General features: G+C 40.1%; 1 protein-coding gene across 1 annotated transcript; it reads right to left on the bottom strand.

The window, feature by feature from the left end:
* Nucleotides 1–1246: 1246 nt before the first annotated feature.
* Nucleotides 1247–18582, bottom strand: INTS13 (integrator complex subunit 13). The gene is made up of 17 exons (XM_040063008.2): nucleotides 18452–18582; nucleotides 17113–17344; nucleotides 16131–16205; nucleotides 15211–15413; nucleotides 14865–14945; nucleotides 13594–13684; nucleotides 12505–12633; nucleotides 10781–10865; nucleotides 8916–9005; nucleotides 8366–8455; nucleotides 7239–7417; nucleotides 6311–6481; nucleotides 5792–5946; nucleotides 4605–4835; nucleotides 3566–3705; nucleotides 2772–2907; nucleotides 1247–1964 (listed from the first exon to the last, which is right to left on the bottom strand). The coding sequence occupies exons 2-17, from the start codon at nucleotides 17335–17337 to the stop codon at nucleotides 1925–1927; spliced, it is 2121 nt and encodes a 706-aa protein (XP_039918942.1). The 5' UTR covers nucleotides 17338–17344; nucleotides 18452–18582; the 3' UTR covers nucleotides 1247–1924.
* Nucleotides 18583–18902: the final 320 nt, after the last annotated feature.

Raw genomic sequence — 18902 nt, 5'->3', positions numbered from 1 at the left:
TCAATATTAATCTGTAAACTCTTTTTAGAACTGACAAAACCTTCCCTAAACCTGAAAGCAGAGTATGAAACAGCAGTGCCACTATGCAGGGCAGGGCAGGAGTATGGGATGCCCTTTCCCGAACTTCAAAGATCAGCCCTTGCCATCTCTTGTGTCCCTGTGAGACTCTTCAAGACTCTCAGCCCCCAGGCCCTGCTCATTTAATCACCAACCAGTCTGACCTGGCAGATTCTCCAAATGTGGAGAATGGAGTCAGTAAACAAGCTAAACAAATACATATTTTAATAGCAGATGGTATTAAATTTCTCTTCTACTAATGAAGTATTTAATTCCTGTGCACGTTGTCAAGGAGTGCAGCTGAACATTAATGGTACAGGAGATGTAACACACAATTCCCAAGGCACAGGATGAGCTTTTCAGCTCTAACTCTCCAGCCCAGCAAACTGTAGAGCTGACATCTTCCAGACTTAAATCTCTAGTAAACAAGAGAAACATCCAGAGAGTAATGCAGTAAAATCTCATTAAAACAACCAAAAAAGTTATGAGAAGCAGTTATTTTGTGGCAGTTTTCTCCATCAGAACGTTTCAGATAGGGTATCAAGAGAAGTGGAGATGCAAGATAAATCTGTTTTCAATGAAGCAGTAAAAATAAAAGCAGTAAGTCTTCAAACTAGGATCTCCAAGAGTTGCATATTGCTTCTGTAAAAGCTATAAATATTTTACAATATGATAGAAAATATTACCATGCAAGTACTATTTAATCACTCAGTAAAAATGTTTCTAAAATAATTTAACAGAAAACACACCTGCATCAGAGTAACTGAATAATCACCTTGAAATTATTCATGGTACTTTAGCAAAGCTGAAAAAAGGATTGTTGCAAATGTTAAGAATATTTGTGTTCAGATCTATATGTCACAAACTATGGCACTTAAAGTTGAAGGTGAGTAAATTGATTTAGTTTTATGAAATCTCAAGGTTTGTCTTGCATCAACTGTAAGATACCCAATCTCTGAGCCCTTCAGTTGCTTACAGAAGCCAGATGCAGATCAGAGGAAGGCAACCCAACATCCAACATGGGATCAGATCACAGACATTGGCTGAGTTCTCCCACTTGGGAATTCTACTCCCCAGTGAAAGAGGCTCTGCTTAAAGGAACTGAAATCGGAGCACTTACCTTCTCATTCACGGCCTCACAAACATACAACCACAAATACCTTACAGAACACGCTTCATCAAAAAAATAATTATTAGAAAAAATTTTATTGTACTTTTGCTTACAAAGCCTTAACTCCAACACAACAACCTGAAAGGCTTTGCTTCCTAGAGACCATTTCCATTTAATTTTTTAAAAGTCCTTAAACCAACAATTTTTATCTGTAAAAGCCCTCACCCTCCCACCCCTCCGATGAAAACCAAGACTGGCACTCTCTCAGCTCAGTGTCTGCCTAGTCAGTGTGCGGTCTTTTCCATAATTCTGAACTCCTGAGGAACCCTCATATAAATAAAAGGTATTCATGAACCAAAATTAACGATGTTATCAGATTATAAATTACTTGAATTTTGGTTTTGTTTTTTTGTTTTTTAGACATTCATCACTGATTTTGAAATAGTATCCAATACTTCTGGGCAAGGACTTTAAGCTGACTAACATTTTTGATTACTTGATTTACTCCATGGCAGCAGAGGTTTTCTTCATCCTAAAGCAAGACTGGAAAACGCTTCAGGACAGCTCCTACCTGCACACAGCTGGTTTAACGTGATATGCAGATGTCAAACTCCATAGCAAAAATAGGACTAGAAAAATGTAAAAACCAATCAAACCAGAGCTATACAATTGTATTGAAACAGTACCAAGAACAATTCCAGCATTAAATATTTTTTCAATTTGGCCAAGTTTTGTCTCAAGAAACAGAACTGCTCCTCACTGCCGGCCTGCTTTTCCATTTTCTGTTGTTTCCATTCTGAAAGGCAAGACAACAATTGGTAAGGCTTGTTACTGGAAGAACAATCAACAGTTAAAAAAAAAAATCACATTTAAATGCTTTCATAAATATTTTTTACTTCACTAACTGTCCTGTCTCTCCCTACCACAACATACACAACCTTATCTCCTAATATTTCTTTAAGCAGCACTCAGTACATAAAGGAAATGTTTCTGTAGAAATACATTTCAGCTGTGAGAAACTGTCTATTATCAACCTCACCAAAATCCAAAATATTCATGTGACCAAAGAATCCATTTTGAAAACTTGAGCGTTAGCCATTTGTTCCAAGGACTTCATTTTCACCCCTCTTACACTGATCACTCTCCACCACATCTGATTTCTTTCAGAGGAGGCTGGTTTGGCTTTCCAGTATTTTTCACAGAACATGGACTACTGTCAATTTCATTACAGCACAGCGAAAGATTCAACCACCTTATTACCAATAGTATTTATAGGTCACTTCTACCAACAATATTTCTCTATCAGCCATTCCTTTGGAAGCTAAGGCAAGCAGAAAAATCCCAGCTTTAGCCCCCTGAAGTTTAATAAGAGTTTTACTGCAGGGGCAGTCCCTGAGGCCCAGGGAAGCCCAGCTCTCAGCAGTCAGTCCCACTCAGTACAGATGCAAACAGAAAATCAAACACTGCTGTGGTTCTCTATCAATGCTGAGAAGCAAAGGAATGTATTTAGATATTTCATCATCAAAAGAGTAGTATCTAATGCTGAAAACTCCACACTGACTACTGCCAAGATACGGGTAGTGATGCATTTCCTGATACAAACCCATTTTCTTCTTTCAGATGTTGATACAGCTCAGCTTTGTTGTTGACAGAGTTCAACCGACCAATAAATTCCTGGTGTTTCCTAGAGTTAGCAGTATTAATTCTGTTGCTCCATAAAGACAGCAAGGACATTGGCCCTAAAATTTTAAGTAAAAGGAGTCTTAAGAGATGAAATTTTTGAATTAACATTACATCATTATAACATCCTAAAGGGATTACAGTAATACAACATGTTAAGACCACTAATTTTAAAGAAACTTACAACAAGAGATAAATAAATAGAAAATATGCAAAGTGATAATGGCTGAGGAGTTGCTGCGCATGAGATGGACTCTGCTTTCAATGCAGAATCTCAGCATCAGCTCAGCCACTGTGATAGAAAATAATTCACACAAAGAAAGAGAGACAGTGAGAACTGTCCATTCTGACAACTGCACTGCTTAGGCAAGTTGATTATTTATTAGCAGGAGACTGATTTCATGATACACGCCCTCAAAGAGCATTTCTCACATACAGTAGCTCTAACAGCACCAGCAGGAACTTGGCCAACCCTCTGTCAACCCAAGAGTCCATCAGCAGGCCCACACAATGTCCTGGGATCTCCTTTTTCTCACAGACCTTAGTGAGGTTAACATGTTTTCCAAGAACTTCTCAACATTTAGCATTTAATTAAACCTGATCATCACTGACTTAGCTTTAACTCCAAAATGATTCACCTCATTGCTTTAGAAAACAGACTAATGGAACAACATCTACCTTTAAAAGAAATAATCTGTTGCAATTGTTCTGCTTTACCTTTTGCCTTTTCAACTGCGGGCATTTCATCCATTGTAATGAGAGGCTTTTTGTTGGGGGGCTCAGGAGAATCAGGGGAGTCTTTGATAACTTCAGCTTCTGCCAGTTCTTCTTTCTCCCGATCCAAAAGACCTTTTAACCTTTTTCAGAGGGAAGGAAAAGGGTGAGGAAAAATATGCTTGAGCAGGACATAATTCCTGATAGCTTTCTGCACTCCTCAAAATTATACAGGACCCGTGCCATAAGAATTTCTTTTGACCCCTTGGAGTGGGTGACAAATAAGGAATTCTAGCCGAACAATTCTCTGTATAAAGCATTACATAAAGGAAAGATTCTTAATACACAGTTCTACTTCAGTTGTTGAAATGATTGATGTCTGAATTTTGAAGGGAAGACTAAATAAAAATAAACATATATAGAAATACCATACAAATTCCTATTATCTTTTCTGGGCGAATTCAGACCCATTCACACCAAATCCCTTTTATCTCAGTCCCCATTTCTGTTCCACGTGTGAAAGCAAAGTTGTAGAAATGACCATTCACAGGAAGGCATGGAATATCATTAGCATGGTGACAGCAGTGTGGATGAAAAGGCCCTCCTATCCTAAATGATCCCAGCATGCACAAAACACACGCTAATGAAGCTTATTACCATGAGGTTTTTGGGTCTCTGTAGAAAGTAGTTTGAAAGAAGGAATACAGAAGAGACTGACAGGTGCCTGCCACTTAGACAAGCTACAATAACAACATGAACACCAGACAGGAGGTAAATGGGCATTAATGCAGATGCTCAGCTGAAGAGCCAAATCAAGCTGGGCTGTTTAATCAACCTGAACTACCTACAGCTTAAAAGAAAACTTGTCCCACGTTTTCAGCCACGCTTTAGATTTCCATAAAGCAGTTTAATATCTTAATAGGTGGTGTGGTTACGATAGAATCCAACAGCAGGAACTCCTCAAGCTAAAGCACTCGGCTCAGTGGTTGACAGCTAAGAACAAGAGCTACGCTACAGTTTGATTTCACGTTAGAAAACGTACCTCTCTGATTCCTGCCACGGCTTATCTGACTCATAATCTTTGCCCAACTTCTCCGACTTGTCCTCTTTGTCTTCTCTCTTCCTGCCTCGTTTCTTGCGCTCCTCCTCCTCTGGGGGTTTGCTCCTGCACGCCATGAGGCACTCGAGGACTCGCTGGTGTTTGTCAGAGTTGTTGATGTGTGCTCGGACAAGGGTCTCCAGCTCGTTCCACATGATGCGGTACTGCTCATCTCTGAAAGGGCCAGGAAAAACGGACCACGTAAGGACTAACGAATCATTCAACTGCTGACCGAATGAATGAACCTTGGGAAACAAAACTGAGCCCCCAAAACAAAAATCACTCCAAAGAGGTTATCTGTCCTCCTGCACTGGAGGTTTCTCCACCTGGGATTACTCCATGCTTGAAACCACATTAACATTTCCCAGCTAACACCAAGAGTAAAGTTTAAATTGAAATGGATTATGTCCATTGAAATCTCATATGTTCCATGAGATCTCACTGCCAAAAGGCACTTGTGAAATCTCTCAGGTGCTTGCTAGCAATGTCACGTCAGAGGGCCACTCATGCACTGACATGCAAATTAATTATTACATTATTTGGGTTAAAAAAACAAGAAAGAGTTGCACTACACTACTGCCAACAACTCCCAGTCATGAAGACAAATCAGAAGCTGAATTTCTTTTCGGTCAGTTCTTGGAAATACAAGGAACACATCCTAATGATTGAGGGATCACAATATTCTATGCTTATTTTAAAGAAGTGTCTCATATTTTAAATAAATGTTCCAAGAGGATTCAAATATATCCCAATTTTAATGCATCATTCATTTATAACATACTCAAGTTTTCATTTTTATTAATTTGAAATTATTCCACTTTATCTGTCCAATTTGTATCAATTTCTTACCTTTGCTGATAACTATCTTTGATTTCTTATTTTTTTAAATATTTAAATTATTAGATAATAAAATGATGTAAGATTTTTCCCTAACATACAGCAGTATCAGTACTGTTATAGCCCCTAAATGATACACGTGAAGCACTCACAGCATCTGGGTTATGCACATACAGCATTTCGTTTACTATGTATTACTTTTAGCTATATTTTAAAAATTTGGTACGAAAACATTGTCAACAGAATACTTCTGAAAATAGTCCAGCAGCAACAAAGAGAGATATGCATGTAACCTTTTTGGCCCCTTTCCTCTGGTACCAACTGTTGAAATTGGCAGTGGATCGTTCTTCCTCTCCATGTCTACCAAATTGTATATTGTTTTTTGACAATTGAGCACATCCTCATCAGTCATTGCTTCCTTTACAATCACACTGGCTAATGGCACTACCTGCAGGGCAAAACAGAAATGAACAACAAGAAAATGCGCATGTGTCACAGGAGAGCAACAGGGAGAAAAAAAATTAAAGGCAGTGAAACAATACACAACAAAACCCCACCCTTTTATCCTCAGTTTAGTACTAACTCTAAGTATAAGCAGATGCTTCCTTTACCCAGCAGAACTGGAACTGTCAGGTTAAAGTCACTTTATTTAAATAGCATTCCAATAATCTACTGCATTAAATACAGAATTGCTTCAGGAAAAATAACGCTGAAAATAAACTGATTTTACAGAGAGTTGGTATTTCAACAAGTGACAAGGGGAATCTTAATCTAGGAGCAGAACAAAAATTTACACAGCCCAGGTTACTTACAGCTTGCATGTTGAAGATGGTGGTCTGAGAAATAATCATAGGCCAGTAACGAGTATGTTTCTCTAACTGATCTTTTGCACGTTCCAATGGAATTTCAAGACTTCCATCGATCTTATATCTGGGCTCTAGAAAAGGAGTTAATCGGTTTTCCCTCATAAATTCACCAAAATCCTAATGATAACCAAACAAGATACAATTAGGCATTTCTCTAACAAAGTAACATTCAGTGAAGGGGCTAAACAGCTTAGCCTGGCTTATCACTTTGTACCATCCCACTGCCACATCTGACCCTACCAACCACAGCCCTGCCTCTAGCTCTCCTCATGCATGAACCAGGGGGCACACAGAAACAGGGGCACAGAAATATGGGCTAAAAATCAGTGTATGGGTTTTGACAAGGAGAACTTGCAGATCTGCAAGGCATTTCATGTATGGGAAGAGTTATATTTTTCCAGAAGGAACTTCTGCTTGTTTAAAAAGATATCAAGGATGTGTTGAAAAAAAATAAAGGAAAAACAAAATGCACGTCAGCCGATTGTCTGATATCAGGGTTCACAGCTGTCAACTTCATCTTTTCTATTTATTGTACAAATCACTCATGTGCAATCTACCCTTTGACAAAAAGCACGATACAGTCTGATGTGTATCCAACCCACAGAATAAACTGGCCAAGTTAAGTTTTTCTAGAACCAGAACAAACTTTAAACACCCCTAGCGCACTAAGGAGGCATTCCCTGACACACAAAGTATTTCATGAAACAGGCAAAACAATCAACAAATGCAGAATTTTCTACTAAATATCTGTCCAGGTTTTTATTACAAAGGAAGTCTGACCACGAAATCCACTCCAACACTTCCTTCCCACATTTACTGCCCTGCCCTGTTGTCAAGTGAGAGAAGCAGCAGTGAAGGACAGAAAGACCCTTACTGTGATCCTGTAGTCAGTGACCCTCCCACCGCAGCCTTCGCTAATTGAGGGGGGATCTTCCAGAATTGAGCGGGAGCTGCTCAACACATGCAAGAAAATCTCTCCCCCGTGGCTGCTGAGCATGTGGCTGATGACTTTTGAGCCAGACTTGCGCGGCTGCTCCAACAACACCGAACGACCTGGTGGGAGGGAGATCAGTTTCATTCATTCATTCCTGTGTGCTGCAAGGCTGAATTTTGAGCTGTGTAAAACAGAGGTTTGTGCTCAGCCAAGAAGAATCTGAACCCACCAAGGTGGTGTTTTCCCCCCCCGAGCTGAACAAGGAACTGCCATCTCGTTTCTTGACACAGAACAGGGAATATGCTCCTTAAAATCTTACAAAGCAAAAGGCCTCTCCTAGACCAATCATTTTTCCAACAGGATATTATTCATGAGGCATTCAAATGGCCCTGCTGCAGAAACACTCTCATTAAAAGCAACTTTCAGAAAGAAATAACATAACCTCTTGAATATAAAGGTATCAGCTGATACCACTCACTAATGCTTAAAATAGATACTGTTCTTCAGCCAGAGAAATAAAGCTGCCTTCGTCTTATTTTCAGTACCAAGCATAAAAAGATGCATTCTCCAAGTAAGTTTCTTTTCATCAGGAAGCAAAAATAGCAAAAATCAGAAGAGTTAGCTTATCTGAAATCTGCTATTAATTTTGGTCCTAACCATTTTTATTAATCAAAGGGCATTTTCATTACACAATCTCTAGAGAAAAATACACTAAGATATAGTGTTTAATAAAACCACTGCATGTTTAGACAATCAAATTACTTGACTGAAATAAAAATTCCATTAAAAGGATGTTTGTAATGCCGTTTTGTTTGCAAACATAAAAACCTCCATTTCAATACTTGTTCCTTCTCTTCATCTTTCCTCCCATTTTTAAGTTTCAAAACACATTTGCCTCCGAGGAGATTTAACAACTTTCTTCTCTTATTTATAGGACATGTTAAAATCAACTTAGTATTTTCACAGTATACAGACATTACTGCTATACAAATCAAAATGTGCCAAGCACTCTATTTACAGAATTAAAAACCGTAACACTGAATAATTAGCCAAGGACACAAATTTACCATTAAGGAGAAAGTTTGTAAGGCATGAAGAAGGTCTGCTATTTACGTCTACCGGTGAAATTCTGTATGCTCCAGTGCAATAGTGCAGTTCTGAAAAATAAAGGAGTAGAAAAGTTGAGTGTAATTCCAGAGACAGAAAAAAAAATCCACAAAATAAAAGAATGGAAGAGGAGGAGGTTAGTCCACAATGAGCAGAACTAAAAAGTCTAGATGCCTCTCAATCTAAAAGTTTTTTCATCATCTCCTCACTGGGAGGATTTCCAAGAATAAACAGCTCTGAGAATCTCATACATTCCCAAGCCCTGATTCCAGCAGGATCCCCAATTCTTTGTCTTCTGAATTAATTAATTCACTCACCCGTCAGTCTGCTCTTATTTCTCTTAGCAGCATTTTTGGCCTGCTGGCTCAACATAAATTGCTAATAGTTGACAGGGTGCATGAGCTGAATGGCCACACAATTCCTGTTACCTCAGACCTTCCCTGTCTTCCTCTCCTGTTCTCAGATCTGTACAAGTTACCAACCAGTTCTGGAAGCTTCCATGTCACCTACCCACACTGTTGGTTCGAGGAGTGCACCATTTCAGCGTCACAGTTTCCTTAAATGTGCCTTCTCGGCTGTTGCCACCCACATGGTTATCACCTGCAGAGAGAGGCACAAAGAGGGGGTGATCAACCAGAGCTTCTTTATTACAGCCAAACCACTCCAAACGTTTAAGGTACAAAATCGATGTAACATGAACATATATACAATGTAATCTAAATTTAAAACTCAAGATAACTTTTTGATTTGACAATCAGAAAGTTCTACATATGTTTAGTTCTACCAGCAAGAGGCAATTTTTTTCCTGCTTAAAATGCTCAGGACTTTTAGGACAATATCTTTTTGAAAATTTTCCACACAAAAATCAGAACTCTCAACTGCTACAGCTCACTGTTTCTTGTACACATATTCCCAAAAGTCAATTAAACTGATCTAAAGGCACATTTGACAAGTTTAGATTTTTCAGGGAAAGAAGCATTTGGTCTCATCATCCAGCAACTTTGCTGTGTCAGATTCAGCCTGAATTCTCTCAACAGGTTCTACCACAGATACAATATTACTGAAATATTATTATAATACTTCATTACTAAAATTAACTGCAACAATTTTAGAAATTCTCTCTCAGAATATCTAAAGGCCAAACTTATTTAACCTGAAAATTCCTTGGTAACATTTCAGAGAAATAAGACCAACATAACTGAATTCCTGCTTTCCTATTACAGCTGAAATATGTATTTAGAAACAAAGAGCCCAAAATTTACAAGATTTCAGAAGAGACTTTTTCCTCTCAAAGTTCTGATGGGAAAAATGTGAAGAGGACATGCAGTCAAGAGTTTGCTTCTGTGTTTTCCTAGCAGACCTAATTCCTTGAGCCAAGGGGTTTTACAGAACTGCTTCTGAGCCCTGGCAATAAAGCTTTAAGGTTTCAACATCCTAGCAGCAGCTCAGGAGAGGCCAAGGTCGTTACTGCGACACCCTATGCTTTTCATCAATCTTTAGTCATCCACTCCCCTAAAATTTGGAGCACAGCACTTGGAGATGACAAAGGAGTTACCTCCTCTTCCTCAAAGTAATGGGAAAAAAAGCAGAGACACCCCAAAACAGCTGCTTTACAGATCACATGACATTTAATTCTACTAATACAGAAGTTATAAGCTAATTTTTAACAAAGTTTTACATCAGGCGGTTTCCTCAACAAAATAGTTCTGCAAAATGCTAAGTGTTGTGCTTTTCTAACTTTGGTTGAGCTATTAAAAATTCACCTCAGAGGAATACTAGGTAGGAATTCTAAATCTATGAAAAAAGATAGTAGGTATTTCAAACACAACAAAAAGCTCAACAGCCAAACAAGCCTTGTTTTTTCCAAAGCAATTATTATCATAAATGGGCCTGTGGGATGTGATGCTAATTATTATTACTTAACAAGGTTTTCAATTGTGCAAGGCGTAATTTCGCACAAATACTCGTAAGAGTGACTTCATCTTGTAAAATCTCCCTGCACATCTGGTCTCTCACCTACTTTTTATATCTCAGTAAGAAGCTGACATGCCCTTCAAATCTCACAGCAATCACAGAATCACTAGGTTAGCAGAGACCTCCAAGATCATTGAGTTCAACCCAAAATATTCTGAACATATGTGAATTTGACCTCTTTTCTCATTGCTATATTCCTATTGCTGTATTAAAATATGTCAGTAATGAGTAAAACTCCAGTGCCAACATTATGAATGAAGTTTCTTGGGTTGCAAGGAACAACTGAAATATTTGCTACAAGAGTCTGAAATTTACATGGATTTGAAGCTCACAACCTTTCTTTGTGAGTATTCCTGAAGAGGCTGATCAAAAGCCACCTTCAGAGGGCCATTTCTACTTACCACTCTTTAAAAAATCCACGTGTGCCTCTTTGTGATGGAGCAGCTCCACATCATAGTTGGCTGATGTGTTAGCATGTTGTTCTTCCTTCAAAAGAGAAAGGTGAACAGAAATAGAATTACTTTAGTTGGAGGTCACCATTTTCATAAATGAAGGATTCTAAATTTGCCTTTCAGTCCAGAAGAAAACAAAAAAGTCTCCAAGTGCCTCAGACAACAATGGGATTGCAATGTTGAGGAAACTTTGCTCTCTGAGCAGTTTAAAGATGCAGCCAACTACTTCTCCTCGTATTTTCTTTTTTGAAACCCTAATCTTCTTTATACAAGTGTCATGACAGGGTGCAAAGCATCAAATACAGGTAAAAACTAGGCTTAACAACACTGTTTAAATCAGTGAAGTTAAGGAAGCCTACAAAACATTACATAAACACCAGCAGTTACAACTTCTGAGCACCAACAAAGGTGCAGGGCAGAGTGACAATTACTTTTCATAACCAAAAATCAAGAATCCTAACAAAAACCCACATTTTGACTTATTATTTCTTAAGCTTAAGATAAGAACTGCACTTGCAGCTGCAAGTTTATAATTAAAAAAATGGATTTTTGTTAAGAGGACACTGCATCTTTAAACAGCTGCAGAGGATCAGCAAAAACAGAACAGTAACTCTGATAATTTACTCTAAGTTTAAAAAGAACAACAATTAAAAAAAAAAAGAACAAACACAGAGAACCCAACATAGTCTATTACTCTAAGGACAAAGGCAGAAGGGAGAGGCACATCAGCAGCACACAGGTCAGAAAGTTACAGACAAGGTATTTGCAAACTGAAGTCACATTTATGCCATGACCCCTGTCAAACTCTCACAAAAGCTATGAAAATTACTTTGATATCATGTTTTAACTTATAAAATCCACACAATATTGCTAGTTCTCAAAAATTAATGATTGACTGTGTTACAACTTAATGGAGTTTTTAAATCATGAAGGTTACCTGCTCATGGCTCTTTTTTTGTTTGAATACTGACACTTTTGTCTCATTTGTCTCCTGCTGCCTGATCAGACAATTACTGTCAACACCTGACATTCTAAACTGCACTGATTTCCCCCCAAGTAGCAAAAAAATTAAAAATATGGACATGACTTCTACCACAAGATGCTTAATTGAATATCATCCTAATTCGGTATATCCTGTCCCCATTTCATGTTTACGGATCTTCCGAGTAGAAAACCCACCGGAAAACCCGCGGTAAAAAAGCAGCTTTTAGTTACAAACACCTTTTTGTTGGGTGGACATGATAATGAAACAGAGGAAAAAGAGACTCACTATACCACTATAATGCACAAGGGTCAAGAAAATCTAAACACAGCTAGAAAAAGGCAAAAGAATCACAGACAAATTGATCTGAGGTAAACAAGACTGTATTTATATAAAGTAATACAAACAGAACTGAAATAACACTTGTATTGCTACATCAAAAATTGAGATTCAGCAATACAACATTTTGTTCTGTGATCCTTCTTTTTTTTTTTTCCCTTCTTTATTTTTACTAACCTGATCACAGACATTGAATGTGGGCTAAGAAAGAAAAAAAAAAAAAAAAAAACAAAAAATATGATATGGAGAGAAAAAACAATGTAAAAATTCAATTAAAATAAACATCAAAAGTTTTCAAACAAATTCAGAAGTGATGCAGCTGGTTAACACAGAGCTGTAGACACAATATTACCTTCATAGGGATGTTGGTTATTGTGGTTGAAGCCAGATCAAAGTGTTGCTGTACTAAAAGATTCAGTTTTGTAGCCAGGTGCCTCCCTGCACGGACACTGTGCACTTCACTGGTTAGAACAGGGGAGAGCTGAAAGAAATAGGTATATGGAATTCATGGTTTAGGATGTGCTATCCTTCAACAGTATAGTTTGTTCAACTCTCAAACAAGCATTTATACTCCTAAAAGTACCACTCAAAAACCCACACCACAGGAAACTACCAAGCAAGAAGCAAAAATTATTTTCATTCTGAATTTTGACCTTATGCCAAGTGCTATAGATGCAGCCCTTACAAATGGTGTAAAAAAAACCCCCAAAAAACAAAAAACCAGAAGTGTACTAAAAAAATTGAGTCACTAATCGTTAATAGGAAAAATTACATGGGGAACAAATCTTAACAGCAGCTCTGGGCCTAGTTTTTCATTCTTTCACCTGCTGAGTAACAATAGCATACTAATTTTTGGATGTCTGCCTGTAAGTGCATCATACATACACAAGGCAAATAAACACAAGCTAGAACTTAATTTTTTTTCCCTAGCCAACAGGAACATTGGATTGGGGCTCAAAAACAAAACAAGACAAAACTAAAAAACCACACAACAGAAAACTACAACAGCAATCTCCAAAAACCCTGAAGCAAGAACCCTAACAACAACAACAACAACAAATTCCCAAGACCTTGGAGAGGTAAGTAGTCAATTTGTTATCCTCCACTCACAATTTTTAGCCCAACTATAGCAGAGTTCTGTAGAAATGAATCACAGGAAGGTAGCCCTTTTTACTCCTTTGCATACATTAAATAACAGGCAGCACTACATGCTTTTCATGTTAAAGACATTTTTCTGGCGTCTTTTCTTACAGACAGCACATTAAAATGCAGAGCAGATTGTTGAACAGCAGAAATGTATTACAGATATTTTGTATGTACTTGGTTTCAAGCAACCACCACATGCGCTTTTGCTACTGAACAACTGAGAACAATTTGCAGTATTTTCAGTCTGACGTGGTTCCTAATCCCGGGATAAGTGTTCTCATTTTAAGCTCCTCACCTCTTTTTTAGGACGATCTGAAACAAGGCTGTCTTCACCAACTGGGTACGTGTGGATTAACACCAGTTCACATTTCTGGATCTGCATTAGACTTAAAAATAAAAACATTGTGCTTAGCCTACAGTGTGGCAGACTATCTCCTAAAATTAAATTAATTCTGGTATCTAGAACACAGAGTCATAACATATGTAAATAACAATGTTGTTTCTGAAAGTGTGGTGCAGAAACTAGGTTACAGATACGAATACAATACAAAAGCACAGACTTCAGAGGAAGTTCTTACTAGAATAAAAATAAAGCCTAACATTTTCTTGCTCTTCAGATGCTATAGCTCTATGCTTCTTTTTGGACACATCAATGGAGTAAATCCTTAACTGGTGCAATCTGCTCAGCTTTATTCATCTGAATATTGACACCACAGAGGATCTGTGTCTCCAAGTGTAGGTATGAATGAGGGGATTCCAGGGAACATGAGAACAACTACCCAAACAGGATAGAGAGAAGGGACATGTAATGGGTTATATGCTGATATCCTGATGTGGCTGGAAGTTTGGAGTGATACAGATACTGTACCACATCTCCAGCTACAGGAATGAGACATCCCTGTCTTTACAATAGATTTAACACCTAATTCCTTGGGCAGGATCACTTATACATCCATGAAACTGCAACTGCAGCAGGGAAAATATAGGAGATTGCTACTTCTGCTGTTGAAGTGCCTGAGGAGCAACCAGAAATAGGATCTCAACAACTTCACAAAGCAACACAGTGCTGAGGCCAAACACTTCAGAGTTTAATTAGACAGAACATATAGTGGATAAAGACTCCTCAGGAGAGGAGATGCACTCTGTATTTCAAGATTCCTTTATCTTAAGGGAAGTTCCCGGTAATACAGTCATTTAGAAACTAAAACTAGTTTCAAAGAAGTTAGCTGTTTTAGTCAAAGAAAGATGAACATTAAAGTAATATAGTATTATCAAGAACTGCTTCAGATGAATTAATGATTACAAACACAACGTGTAAAAAGGCACGGTTATATGTCTCATTTTGAAGCAGATGTAGAACGTAACAAGCTAAAGAAATCCTGTCCTATGAAGGATGATACTGGAAAGGTAATGATCATACACCAGCCCTCAGACAACAATATCATGATTTACCACCTTCTATTTCACACATTTATTCATTCATATAGCTCATTAGAGTGAGTTTTGTGAAGAAATACATCCATATTTCCTAGAGGATACAAAAAACTCTGTAAAAAGCATACTCACTGGTCAGAGTTAGCTGCAAGCTTGTTGTGCTCATGAATGGTCTCCTGAACACAATCCTCCAGCATCCGAACATGGCTGTCACTGCAAAGAAACGGTGGATTTCTTTTAAGGCCGCCCCATCAATCCTCCCGTTCAAAGCCACTGAATATTCTTCTACTTAAAGCGGGAAATCTTCGAAACTTTTGGCTTTTTACCGTCAGAACCCCATAAACAAAACCTTTGATAAGGTGGGAAGCGCTCTACGAAGGACCTGTGCCAAGAAGCTGCCCGCAGCCCCGGTGGGAATGTCTGGAACGGCTGGTGTGGGGCAGGAGCCCCGGCACAGCCACGGAGGCCACGTCCCCACCTCTTGGCGTTGGTGATGCAGATGATCCTGCCCCTGTTGCCCACGCGCTCGGCGTTCTCCATGAGCGTGGTGCGGGCCTCGTGCTGGTACTCGGTGATCTTGCAGAGCGCCTCCACGGCCGCCACCAGCCCGTGCAGGATGCTGCAGCACTCGGGGTCCGCCCGCGGGTTGGGCGGCCCCACCGCCGCCAGCGCCGCCATCAGCTGCGGGGGACAAAGGGCCGTCACCCAGAGGCACCTCCCACGGCTCCCAAACCGCCCCCGCAAGCCAGCGCTTGAACGCACCCGCGCACATTCGCGCTGCGGGGAGAGCAAAGGGAACAGTTAACGGGCTTTATTGGCAGATTTGGCCCGAAACGATCCTCTGCGATTCAATTTACTCATTGCGACTAAATATTCTCATTTGTTACAGAAAAACACCTGGCTGTGATAACAACTTAAATCCAACACCCGAAAGACATTCTAACGTTGTTAGCTGCCTTCTGCTTTTATTTTCTAAGGATTTGGAAATGCATTTCTTCTTCAAAGTAAATTCTTCAGAGGATAAGCCCTTTCAGTATGAAACAACACGACCATAAAGAGGATATTAACAATTAATGTACTTAACACGGATTATCTGCCTCTCGTGCAAATATTTTTAAAAAGAATTTAAGTTCAAGAAGTAGCACCAAATTACGGAAGAAATTTCTTCATAATGTTTATTTTAAATATTTAAGTCTCTACTTAAAGATATTGGATTCTTCTAAAGTTTTGTCTATCGAATAATCCAGGCTCACGGGCAGCAATATGTAATCGCTATACAACAATTTCAGACTAGATCCACCAACGCTGTAATTAACCAGAGTTATCCCATATTGAACACGATGCTTATTGCACAACAAAGTCTGAACTACAAAACGAAAGAACAGTTACAAATCATACCTCCTGCAAGTTCTGATCTTCTTGAGTCCAAGAGTTCAACACATGAGCCCCAGAATCACTCACAATGAAATTTACCTACAAGGATCAAAAAAAGCACATTAAGGTAACAGCCATTATATTGTTATTTCCCCAAATTTAAACAAACGTGAATTGCACTTCTTTTTTCTGATACTCTGGAGATAATGTGCAATGACAAGCCAAACTCAACCCACAAAAATCACACACTCCTACTATATTCAGTTTTCCCCTTAGTAACATGATTAGCAACTTCTACTTACATTTGTACACCACAAAATCATTCTCTACACCAAATAAGTTTTTCAAAATAGTGGTATTTTAAGAATTAACCATATTTTCGGTAAAACAGCCACAAAATAAAGTAAATTCTAACACAGTAAACTGCACATCATTCTCCAAAATCTGTCACGGTACATCATGGGTAAATATGTACCAAGATTTAATTAACATCACTAAGAAAATAAGTTTTTCTAAGCAAAGAGCTGTGTGTGCCAGAAATCTCTCCCATTTTCCAAACTGTTTGCTCCAGAGCGATCCTACCTCTTCCTAAAGCCCAGAATTCCTTCAAAGCTGACACCAAAACCCTTATGGACAGCGCTGATGTGCGTTTAGCAATAAAATTCAACTTGAGACAATACCTCACTCGAGCTTTTGTAAAGTCATAGCTCAAGAGAGCACAATAATAAATCTTTAAGTTGCCCTAAAGCAGCTCTCCATGTTTTGCACCAACTTGTAAAGTGACATTAAGACAATGAAAGATCCCAAAACTAAATATGTAATGAAATTCATATGCTACTAAAACCAGTTAAAAGACTATATACAAAAACAGCAGAGACAAATTTTTAAGTGATACACTATATTTGATATTTTACTCTAAACAACACAAACATATTAAATGACTTAAAAAAATACACAAACATCCCTTGTATCAAGCATGACATGCAGCATGGCTGGCAGAACTTACCAGTTTCTTGAAAGGGAAAATATCATACATTATTCTACAGTACTCCATGGATGACTCCACTGAGCAGGTCCACAGGGACTTGGAGATGGGGGCCAGAGGAATGATGCCCTGGGTGCGGTTCTTCACTAACATATCGAATTCCACGTGCTGCCTGCATGATTCTGCCATGTAGGGGCAGTGATCCACGACGAAAACAGTTTTGTGAGACTCAGAAAATATTTTCATTTTCTTCCTGAAAGAAACAGACATCGAAAGCAGAAAGAAATTGCACACGGTGGAAAAAAAAAAAAAAAAAAAAAAAAACCCAAACAAAACACACTATAAGATGACTGCACAATTTACACTTAACATCCTAGAAATATGCAAGTTTTAGAGTCCATATTTAGTAACTACATTTTTTATCAGAAGAAACTATTTTTCCTCAGAAAAACTCTTTTTCCTTAGGAGGGAAAATACAGAGAAAAGTGGAATTGCTGAAAAGGCAACAAAAACGAACAGTATTACTCTCCCCACTTCTCTATTTAAAACCAACTTTAAAGAAGAAGTACAAAAACTGCTTCTGCTTAAAGCTTATCTCCTAAAATAAGGAACATTAAAAAAAAAAATTATGATGAAGCTTTAAAGACCTTAAAGTAGCATAGTCAGGATTTTAAGCCCATTTTCAGTCTTGTGTTTGCTAAATACATCATCTTTTTAAACTAACAGTTGCAGCTGTACTTCAACATCTCAGACAAATACACCAAGCGTGAAATGATAAAAATCAGAGCAGGGAGGGCTGGAAGGGACCTCCGGAGATGATCCGGTCCAAACCACTGCCAAGGCAGGGTGACCTAAAGCGGGTAATGCCTTCACGTGGGTTTGGAATGTCTCCAGAAGGGAACTCCACTCCCTCCTCAGGGAGCTGCTCCAGGGCTCTGCCACCTCTTACGTACAGAAGTCCTTCCTTATGTTGAGGTGGAACTTCCTGTGTTTTAGTTTATGGCCACTGCTCCTCGCCCTGTCGCTGGGCACCACCGAAAACGGCAATTTCTAGCGTAAGAATTTATTGTTCTATGTACTCCTGCTGAATCACAGTATACACGAAACAAAAAACACATATAAGCTCGTTAAAAAACCCTAAAAAGTTAAAGCAACGAGGGTCACGGCAGTCAGACGGCGGCTTCCTCGCGGGGTGGGAGAGGGGCAGGCTTGGGCCCCGCGCTCGGCTGCAGCTGCCGGAGCTCACCGCGGCCCCTTCGGCGCTGCCTGCCCGGCGCGAGCACTCGCAGCCTGCCCTCGGCGTGCCGGGGAGCCCGAGGGGCCGGCGAAAGGCCTTAAGGGCGCGGCAAGCGTTTCTCACCTGGGCCGGCTCCTCCTGTGGTGAAGCAGCCCCGGTCCCGCTCCTCGCCTCGCCCGGGCGCGGCCGCGGCCCCGCTCCGAGGAGGAGGAGGGACGAGCGCCGCGGGGCGCCCTAGACGGGGCCAGGCGCGGGCGCCTCCGGCCGGGCGCCCTCCATGTCCCTGCGGCGCTCTGCTCCCCCTCCTCGGGCGGCTCGGCGGGGAGCGCGGGGCCCGGGTCCGGCCTGCGCGCCCGGCGCCCGCGGGGGTGGGAGAGGCGGCCGGAGCCCCCCCCGCTCCGCCCACCCCTGAGCCCGCGGGGGCCCCGCGCGGCCACGGGCGCCGCCGGCACCGCGGCTCCCCCGGGGGGAGCGCCCGGCCCCTGTCCGCACTTCCCCGGGCCACAGCGCCCGGCCGGGATCACTCGCCCGACATGCCGAGGCCGGCGCCGGCCCCGATCCTGTTCCCGACCCC

The sequence above is a fragment of the Hirundo rustica genome, chromosome 4 (genome assembly GCF_015227805.2).
Source record: "Hirundo rustica isolate bHirRus1 chromosome 4, bHirRus1.pri.v3, whole genome shotgun sequence".
NCBI classification, from domain to species: domain Eukaryota; kingdom Metazoa; phylum Chordata; class Aves; order Passeriformes; family Hirundinidae; genus Hirundo; species Hirundo rustica.
The sequence above is the reverse complement of the archived record's forward strand: the minus strand, read 5'-3'. Positions and strand labels throughout refer to the sequence as shown.

Excerpts from the sequence above, each read along its gene's own strand:
- INTS13 (XM_040063008.2), bottom strand. The coding sequence starts at position 17,337 with ATGAAAATATTTTCTGAGTCTCACAAAACTGTTTTCGTCGTGGATCAC. Across the intron at positions 7,418-8,365 it reads TACAAACTTTCTCCTTAATG|GTCGTTCGGTGTTGTTGGAG; the intron begins GTAAATTTGTGT and ends CCCTCCCACCAG. Across the intron at positions 2,908-3,565 it reads CGCAGTTGAAAAGGCAAAAG|GGCCAATGTCCTTGCTGTCT; the intron begins GTAAAGCAGAAC and ends TTAAAATTTTAG.